The following is a 9,846-nucleotide window of genomic DNA, read 5'->3' on the forward strand; positions in this document are numbered from 1 at the left end:
AATCTGCAGACAAAAAACACCCAATTTTGAAGGGTAAAACTCTGCTGAAGGTCTTTGAGGACAGTCAAAAGCACTTTCACGTTGTATTGCCGTTCCCTTAGATGACTGGGTGTGTGTCGCCGAGCTGTGATTGAACAGCGCGGACGGCACATAAATAACAGCCGTATACCGTATGGGCCTTTACGGCCCATTCATTGAGATCTGTGAGCACAGGCTGCAAAAAATGGACAGGAATAGCATCTGTGAGTTTTGCTCATGGTTGCATTTATGGGGCGGTAGAAATGAATGGTTCTTTGCACTAGCCATGAACAACACAGCTAGCACACTGACAGTACACACAGTCATATCCATAAGACCTTAGTCAGTTTTCTTTAGCATATCTGTACAATAAGTTGTAAAACACTACAAAAAATCTGTTACTATACAGAACTGTTTATTATTTTGTAGACAACAAGTGTAACCAGTTAAAGGGGTCACAAACACAAAAACTGTAATACAGTATGCGCCTCTGCATTGTTCTGCACATGTTGAAATACAATCCTAGTTACAACTGTATGTACCGACAAACAATGGAAGATGACAGGAAGAAACAAATAATGAGACCAGAGACATGGAAAAAACTCAAGTAAATTCAGATTAATACTGCACAATAGGTAAGAAGCTGGTAGACCAGCATATTGCAATGATATATTGCAAATGATAAAAAGGTAAAGTATAAAACTCATATGTCAAACAAGGATCCAGTTAAAAACTAAAAGTGTTAGTGGGCAGGAGGGAATAGTCAGGGTTTCTCAACCTGGGGTACAGTACGCCATGTTATCTCAGGCGGTACGTGCCATAACTCTGGAAATAACAGACAGCGAGTGCTCAGGTTCCAAAGCTCCTAAGCGGCTCGTGCCGCCCCAACCACCCACCATGTTATAATACTGAGGCACAGTGACTGCCAAGCAGAGGCAGATGTCAGAAGACTATGTGCGCAAGTTTATCTTCCCCATTTGAGATTGTGAGCAGGATCTGTCACACGACAGACAGCATGGTGTCCATTAGGGGTACTTGGAGGGAACTTTTTTCACAAGGGATTCTTGGAAAGGTTGAGAAACACTTTTATAACAACTACATATATTGAAACATGGCAGCATTTCAGAAGAGTGGATGCAACAGTTTTCCGAGAGGGTTGATATAATTTTTTGCAAAATACCTTGGAGGGCACTCCTGCCACGGCATACAGATTACAGTCTAGCGGAAGATACTTCAATGAACAGTAGCTAACGGGAACATCTACAACATCTTTCATGTGGGTTAATGGACAGCCTTCTATTTATTACAGATGATCTGCCACCATCCCTGGCTGTTTTGGTAAATACTCCCCATTAAATAACAATTCTGGATCATCTTTATCAGGAACACTTTGCCATTCCTCATCAAAAATGTATGAAGAAATTTCCAACTGGGTGTTATCATTCTTCTTGTTAATGGTGTGTCCCTGAACAGTCTAGTTCATTCATAGCTGATTGGACAGTGTCAGGTTGTTTAGGGACCCCACATTAGTAAATTTAGTAATACATTTCTAGCAGGAATTGTACTATGTAGAGTTCTAAGAAAAGATGATCCAGAATTTTTAGATTGTGGAGAATACAAGTATGTACTAAAACAAACACATCAGGAGAGGCAACAGCTCCTCAGCAGAGGTGAGTATCTAACAATGGGACCACTATTGCTTGGAAGTAAGAAGCCACAATAGAAAACACCCTCATAATAAATTATAATACTGCACTGCTGAAAGTATAGGAAAATAGAATAGGCACCTGCTTTGGTGCACAATAAACAAGAACACATTATATATCAAAATCAGTGTGGCAGTCAGTCTTCCTACGGTAAGAATAGATGTCCGTGATATGATGGGAAACGTCAGCATGTTGCTTGAACAGTTAATATGTGACCTCTATAGAAATACTGTTGGAATAAATATGTTATCTGTTTTAAAGCTCCTCTTTGTCTTGAGTTTTACTCTGAAAACTGCTGAGAATATTGAGCCTCTTCTGTAGATCCTCTTTCTTGGATTCACTCATCTTGTTCTTTTCAATCAGTTTTGTAATACGTTCAAACTCATTGTTAGCAAAGTTCTCTCCTTGGTCCAGGATTTTGCTCATGATCTTCATATATTGCTCTGCAGATTGTTTATCCAGTTCTCCGACATTGACCAACATGGTCTGAGCTTTCTTCTGGAGCTCACTCCTCTCTTCTTTACTAGTAGACCTCATGAACTCTCCAGCTAACATATCATAATCCTCCAGGCACCCAGGCATGCCCAAATATACTCCATGAGTCTTCAACCAATGCTGAATAGCACTGGTCCTAACCACTCCAGTGTAAGGGATTGGATTCTCAATATCACCATTCACAAACAGATAAAAATATGGGAACTTTTCCTTATCCAGTTTGTACTTCTCCCCCAACTCCATGTTAAGTTTATCTCCATAATCTGTAAAATAGAGAAGGGACAATACTGAATAAGCACTAAAAGCATTTTAAGAAAGGCCAGTGTTCTTAAAGTTTGTCTGAGATATACCATTAACCTATCCTGAGGACACATCATTTATTTGAGATCATTTGGGGTCCAACACCCAGGCACTGCACCGATCAGTGGCTCAGCTGCCATTGAAATGAGCTTTGATAACACAGCCAGACCACCACACAGTGCATGGAGCCATCTGCTTCCAGCTCCATATATAGTACTAAAAACAGCTGATCGATGTGGGGTCCTGTATACATGAGCCCAAAACTCCCTCGCTCCTCACAGTGATTGATATTCTTTGTGTATATAGATCAATACATAATACACCCTCTACCACTGACAAGGAGAAGGTGAGTGTATCACTGGGTTAATGACTTAAAATGGGGTCTGTTGGGTTCCATTATGTTGACAGGAAGAAAAGGTCTGCTTGCTACACTTTTCTTCCCATCAAATATGATCCGTGAGGGGCCACACGGTGGCTCAGTGGTTAGCACTGCAGCCTTGCAGTGCTGGAAACCTGGTGTTCAAATCCCGCCAAGGGCAAAAAACCATCTGCAAGGAGTTTGTATGTTCTCCCCGTGTTTGCATGGATTTCCATCCTATATTACAAAGACATACTGATAGAGAAAAATGTACATTGTGAGCTCTATGTGGGTCTCACAATCTACATAAAAAAAATAAAAATAATTTTATATATATATATATATATATATATATATATATATGATCTGTGATAAAAACCTTAAAGAGGACCTTTCACTAACTCCAGCTCTTTCAAGCCTTCAATCAGTAGCCTTCCCCAGATTTGCCATTGGAATTATTTCTGTAACCCTGACCATTCCTGAGAAATCAGTGTTGTTAGTTTTAGCAACCAATATGCTAATTGTGCTCTTTGCTGTCAAGTAGGTGGTCCTGGGCTGAAGCAGACAACCATGGTCCACCCTCGTGACAGAATAGAGCACAATTATTATGTTATATGCTAAAACTAACAGCACCAATTTCTCTGGAATAATAGCAGCTAGAGAAAGGATTCCAACTAGGCCAGAAACCATGGCATGGTACCTGTTAGATGCAAAGAGTTGGAGCTGGTAAAAGTGGAAAAAGGTTCTTCTCAATACAGTTTCCAAGGCAGAGGTGAAGAAAACACAAACGAGTCCTAAAAATATGAGATGTATAGTATATAATGTAGCTTGAACACAAGGATCCCAACTATGTAAAATTATCTCAGCTGGGAATTCTTGTGCACAGAAGAACACATACAATATCTTACAGAAAAAGCAAGATGGCCTTTTCTAAGCAACCTGTCTTGTTGGAGGCTTATCTATGCTGTTCTTTTATTTTTACAATATCCAAAATGCACTCCTAACTAGAGATGAGGACATTGTAGAAATCTTACTCAGCAATTATAAAGGGCCAAGAACTTTATTGTATTTGTTAATCTCACCATAAAATTTGCCCTCAGAGTAATAATCCCATTAAGAAACAGACTTTCACACTGGTGAATACTAAAACACCTTTGTTCCTGTTAGTAAGACAACAACAATTCCGTCAATCTCATCATAAAGCGATGGCAATTCCCAGCAATACTAAACTTCCTCTTTAAGGTTACCGTCTGTTAATTTGGTTTCTAAAGTCACTGCTGTATCTTGTAGGTTTCTAGACATCTAGGATACGTCTACATACACATGAAGCCCCACAATGCAAAAATGCAGCGTGATGTGTTTCCGCCATGTTTTTTTTCCACAACGTGATGTGTTTCCACTACATTTTCTTCTGAAGTGTTTTTTGCTGTGCTTTGCTATGTGGTGCTTTTGCTTTGCAATACTTTGCAATTCTTTGTATAGATAGCTATATTAAAGATAGGTTTGGCACTTATATTCAACAGAAGGCTGAATCTGGGAATAGGTGATTAATCATAGTGGAATTTGATACTGTTCACACTTCAATCCCTCTCAAAACTAAATTGTCCCAAATATGCTGTTCCCATACGCTCCAAGAAATAATGGTCATGAAATCACATGTTTCTGGGCATAGGAAAAAAATACTCAATGTCTCAAAAGATAAAACGCCAATAGAAGTGGTATATTGGAAAAAAAACCCTGAGTGAGAGTTTTAGGTTTACCCAAATGTATGGGACTGCTCTGAAAAGAGCAATACTCTATGATCTACGATTTGCAGCCACTAGACGATTTCAGACAGATATAAAGATTAATTAAACAAATTATTTTTATAGCCATTATTTGTTTAATTGATCTTTATACCTGTCTGAAATCATCTAGTGGCTGCAAATCTTAGATCATTGTATAGCAAAAGTAAGTGTCAGGGTCAGGGTCCCACGTTGTGAAAACATTGCTTTATAGTATTTGCAAAGTGGATAATCCCATCCACACATTGCAAAAAAACACATGCACAGCAGAAATGCTGCGATTTCAAAAATCATTGCGTTTTTATAAATCGCAGCAAGTCATTTATACCTACGGAAATGCTGGCATTTCCCATACAGGTATAATAGAAGCAGAAAGTCTGCAGAGGAAAACTCTGCGGATGTCCAGCACTGCTGAAAATATGCCATGAGTTTCCTCCGCAATCTCTGGAGTTTTTGATTCACCTGTGTATATGTACGGGTGCGTTGATAACATTAACACTTGTGAAGTTATGGAAAGTACTGAAATATTACAGAATAACTCAAAGTATTAGCAAACATTACTCACAACATATACTGTGTAGTGTATTGTGTACAGCTCGTAAATTGTAACAAGTCTTTGTAGAAGTCCTGGAGTGTCCTGAAGTTCACCTACTTATGGCACAATCACTCAGGAAGAAGGACCTATGCATATCCTCAGGCAACCAGTGAAAAACAGCAAGGAAACACAAACAGGAATCCTGGCAAGCTTTGGACTGACATTTAACTTTAACTAGACTTTTATTGTTAAATACAAGGAAGTAGATACACCTTTGGCAGAAGCTCAAATTGTCTACATTTGGCACAGAATAAACACAGCTTTGTCTGACTCATAGACAGTTTATGGAAACAAAAATCTAAAACGATGAGGGCAAATATCAATTTAATTTGTGCACGTCACATGTTCCTCTCCAGTGGTGCTGCCCACTGATGCCTGGAGTTGGCTGGGATACCCATGGCAGGAAGGGGTACTTAAGAATGGACTGAATGCAGTCTTGCTGAGTACTGTGAACCACCACCAGGTTCATGGCAAGTGTACTTTTTACCGTAGTTATCAATGTAGGGCGATCTTGAACTGTCTCCTGATGAAATGAAAAAGGGAAACACCGCGTTGAGACAATGTACATAGATCGGGGAAGTCATATTGATCTTACCTTCCAGTAGCATGAGCCGTTATTTCTCAGCAATTGATATTCCCCTGTCCAATACTGCAACAGTGAACGTAGCACACAAGGACTGTCAGCTCATAGGGCTTACTGAATGTGTCAGAAGAGTGGGGTGTAACCAGTCCTGCTTAATCTTGCTCTATGTGCTATCTAGAGACAGTGTGGCTGCAATGTTTCTTTCACTTGTGGGCCACACTTCAAAAGTGAGATCATGCATTTTGTAACAACATGATCTCAAATGAAACAACGTTTTAAGGGAATTTCAATAAGTTATCTGTTGATGGAATTAATAGACTCATATTTTTAAGCCCTAGTGTACAGCATTGCGAATGCTGGTAGGGGTGTTTAAAATTATTTATGATTAGTCTGTTGGGTAGACAATTAATTAGAGAACCCCACCCTAGGATAAAAAAACTGCTCTGCTGTACTAGTGTGAATAGTGGTGAAGAGAAAACAATCGTATCTCACCACATTTTAACATACTATATATGAACCGTGACGTCATAATTTTAGTAGAACCTATTAAAAGTTACGTTTTATTTTTGAGGTTACCTATTAGCGGTTGCAATGGACATTAATAACGGTAGTGTGAACCTACCCTTAGTAACAATGTAACTAGTAAAGACACTTGTTTGTAATGTCTCAATCAGGAATAATAAAATAAAGGGATACCTGGAAATGAAACAAATAATGGTTTTATCTCTGCATCAGATAATTCCTCTCACATCAAGAGAACATTATTATGTACTATGGTAAGTTTTGCCTTCTCTTAGCGTTAGTTACATCAGCAGTACTTGATCTACCTGAGATTCCAACGTCAGCCACCAGAAGCTCTTTACTGGAAGATGAACTTTCTGCCAACTGTTTGAACTCATCCTGCTTTTCTCCATATGGATACTGAGTGTCAAACTTCACCAACACAAACTTCATCTTTGGAATAACCTGCAAATGAAAGACAACATGCTATATTTTATGGGAATATTTTCTTTTCTACAGCAGTTAAAGGAGGGCGTATGACAATAAGATCATACTACACAAGGTATTAGGCTACATACACATGACAGAGTGTGCACAACAAGGGAAGACCAATTTCATAGCGGAATACACTTGGATGAAATCTGAGTGTCATTAAAGTGCCATCTGTTTCCCATTGTCTTCAATGGGGGTGTTCTGTTCCTCTTCGTACCAATGCTACGGAGCAGGATAGGACCTGCTCTATCTATAATCATCAGAAAGGATCATCAGACCCCCCTCAGAAAATCCTTGTCCTGCATACTTTGTCATGTGCATAAGGCCTTAGTTTTTTCTTTGTCACCATAAGCCTGCATAGAAGCTGTATACACCAAATGGTAAGATCTCTATAATAAATCATTTTGGATACACCGGAGCAAACTAAAATAACATAAATATAGTCTCTGTCTTCTAAGTAAATTCACAATAATAATATTCATATATATATATATATATATATATATATATATATATCCCGGGTTTTCTCGGTATGCAAATACTTACAATACTGTGCAAGTGGCCATTTTCTCATGGCCTGTGGGTATGCGCAGTCTGCTCTGCCCAAGGCCCGAGACCTAGAAGTTACAAGCCACTGCCGGAAGGAGAGGCTGAAGAGGAAGCTGCACTGGAGAGAGTTCTCTCGCAGCATTGGGGCCGCCCCCAGTGCTGCAAGAGAGCTAATTTGCATCCCGAGAAAAACTGGTAGAAGACGACGAAAGATAGGAGACGATTAGCCTTTCTTAAGGCTATTCGGATGTGGTACCTAGAAAAAATTGTGTCTAAGTGATAGGATCCCTTTAAATTACCATAAGGACATAATTTACAAAGTGATCCCTATTTACATTGTGTTATTATAGCAACCTAGAAGAATTTATATAAGTAAACATCCCCAAGAAGCATTGGCTATATATGGTACTGCAAGTCAGCTCAGTTCACTTTCCCTGACACAAAATCTGCAACGTGTTGACATTGTGGGTTTCCAGCTTTGGTTTTCAAGCTGGGGGCAACCAGGGCCTACTCACAGTGGATCAGTTATAGACTCACTGGTGGCTAACCTGCAGCTACTTACACGATGAACATATTGCAGCATGTCCACCCCCTGTGACTGCAGAATTAAAGGGATTGTGTCATTTAAAACACTTATCTACTATCCAAAGGATAGAGAATAAGTGTCAGATCACTGGAAGTCAGAGACCACCAAAAATTGGTGACAGAACATGCACAGTCGGCTGTTCCGTTGGTAATTTTGCAGTGGTCTCGTGTAAGAAGAGGAGTGAAGAGGAGGAGATGTGTCAGGAGCAGAAAACAAAGGTGGCGCTGGAATGGATGACAAAGCTGTGCTCTGAGCACAGGGAGAACACCCTCTTTGCTTTCTGAGCACAATGAAGAAAAATTCAAAAACAGCAGCGCAGACCTGCAAAATAAAGGTAAGAGATGAATTGAATAGTCTTTCTAAAGACTATTCCTATGTGGTTTTAATTTAAAGCGTGTTTTTTAATGATAGAACCCCTTTAGGTAAGGTAATGTTGCTGTGTTATGACACTTGCCCCCTGAAGATATAAGTTATAACCACCATAGCCAATGATGTGTACATTCACATACAAAAGATTTATTGCAGATATTTCTAGGACTTGTTTAAGACAATGTTTTTCTGTCAGTTTATTCAGAAACCTGCCACAAGTTAACATACCCTGATTGTAACCAGAATGTCCATTTGGGTTTAATCCTCTTATTGAGAGGCATGGAGTCATCAAAGGCTACATATGAGTATAGTAGCCCATCCATTAATCCCGTCCCTTAGGCTAGCATGTGGCTGGCATACCACATCTGTTACTAGTGCAGCCTTGTGAATGATGCTATGACTTGTATGAATGAGCACAGAGAGGCAGTCTGAACACTGCATTAAACAATCCATAGGATCTGCAGGTAATATACTGACAGCTTTCCAGCTATGAATGGGACCACAATACAGATGTGCAGAGAATTGTAGATCCCACAGAAAGGGCGGCCATACAACCCACCAATCCGCTTAGAGGAACCTGACACTTGGGCTGATAGGATTGGTCAGACAGCCCAGACAGTGGTGATGTCATGGTCAGCTCCTATTTGTTAATGGATGGGGATAACCTGTTCACTGCCTGTTAACCCTTTATGTACACAGTTGCCTGCCATAACAAAATCATCACCTGTTTTGATCATTCAAGTAAGCACAACCTATTGAGCATCTAGTAATGTGAATGGCCCATCTAGACTGAAGAGACATCTACAGTATGTATATCCCAGCAGGTCAGTACATGGAAAGTGGGGTGTCATCCTGTCTGTCCCTCATAATAACCCATGTGGATGGATTACTGTATGCAATGGCACTACCTTATAGAAGGTGATCTGGTCCAGAGATAAGGAGCCCTTGGTGTGCAGGGAGCAGCAGCACTGCAGGATGCTACAAGCCAGCAGCAGCAGCAGCACAAGCAGTGCACATGGAGCCGTCAGTCTGCAGACTCTCGCCATGGTTTTTGGAGGATGATCAAAGGCTGGGGATGAGCAGAGCCCTGGTCACGTGATGTAGTGCTGCCCCAGCATACTTCCGGTCTGATACATGACAGGTGCGACTGGAGCTGCCCTGTAGCGCTGTGTCATAAATCATCGTCTGTCTGTCTGCATGTCATGTACGTGTACTGTATATCATAGACTCACTTTACATACAGTATATATAGCTTGTCACATCTTACTATATATCATAGACTCACTATACAGTATATATAGCTTGTCACATCTTACTACTATATATCATAGACTCACTTTACATACAGTACATATAGCTTGTCACATCTTACTACTATATATCATAGACTCACTTTACATACAGTATATATAGCTTGTCATATCTTACTATATAATATAGACTCACTTTACATGCAGTATATATAGCTTGTCACATCTTACTATATATCATAGACTCACTATACAGTATA

General features: G+C 39.9%; 1 protein-coding gene across 1 annotated transcript; it reads right to left on the reverse strand.

The window, feature by feature from the left end:
* Nucleotides 1-1,188: 1,188 nt before the first annotated feature.
* ERP29 (endoplasmic reticulum protein 29) lies at nucleotides 1,189-9,426 on the reverse strand. Its single transcript, XM_075273852.1, has 3 exons — nucleotides 9,245-9,426; nucleotides 6,667-6,805; nucleotides 1,189-2,482 (listed from the first exon to the last, which is right to left on the reverse strand). Exons 1-3 carry the CDS (start codon nucleotides 9,380-9,382, stop codon nucleotides 1,980-1,982), a joined length of 780 nt encoding a protein of 259 aa, XP_075129953.1. The 5' UTR covers nucleotides 9,383-9,426; the 3' UTR covers nucleotides 1,189-1,979.
* Nucleotides 9,427-9,846: the final 420 nt, after the last annotated feature.

This window comes from Leptodactylus fuscus, chromosome 1, assembly GCF_031893055.1.
Source record: "Leptodactylus fuscus isolate aLepFus1 chromosome 1, aLepFus1.hap2, whole genome shotgun sequence".
NCBI lineage: Eukaryota > Metazoa > Chordata > Amphibia > Anura > Leptodactylidae > Leptodactylus > Leptodactylus fuscus.

Bases quoted from the DNA above. Each gene is read 5' to 3' on its own strand.
- ERP29 (XM_075273852.1), bottom strand. From the start codon at position 9,382: ATGGCGAGAGTCTGCAGACTGACGGCTCCATGTGCACTGCTTGTGCTG. The intron at 6,806-9,244 runs GTAGTGCCATTG...TTTCATTTGCAG, and splicing joins ACCAGATCACCTTCTATAAG to GTTATTCCAAAGATGAAGTT. The intron at 2,483-6,666 runs GTAGATCAAGTA...TCTATTTTACAG, and splicing joins GGCTGACGTTGGAATCTCAG to ATTATGGAGATAAACTTAAC.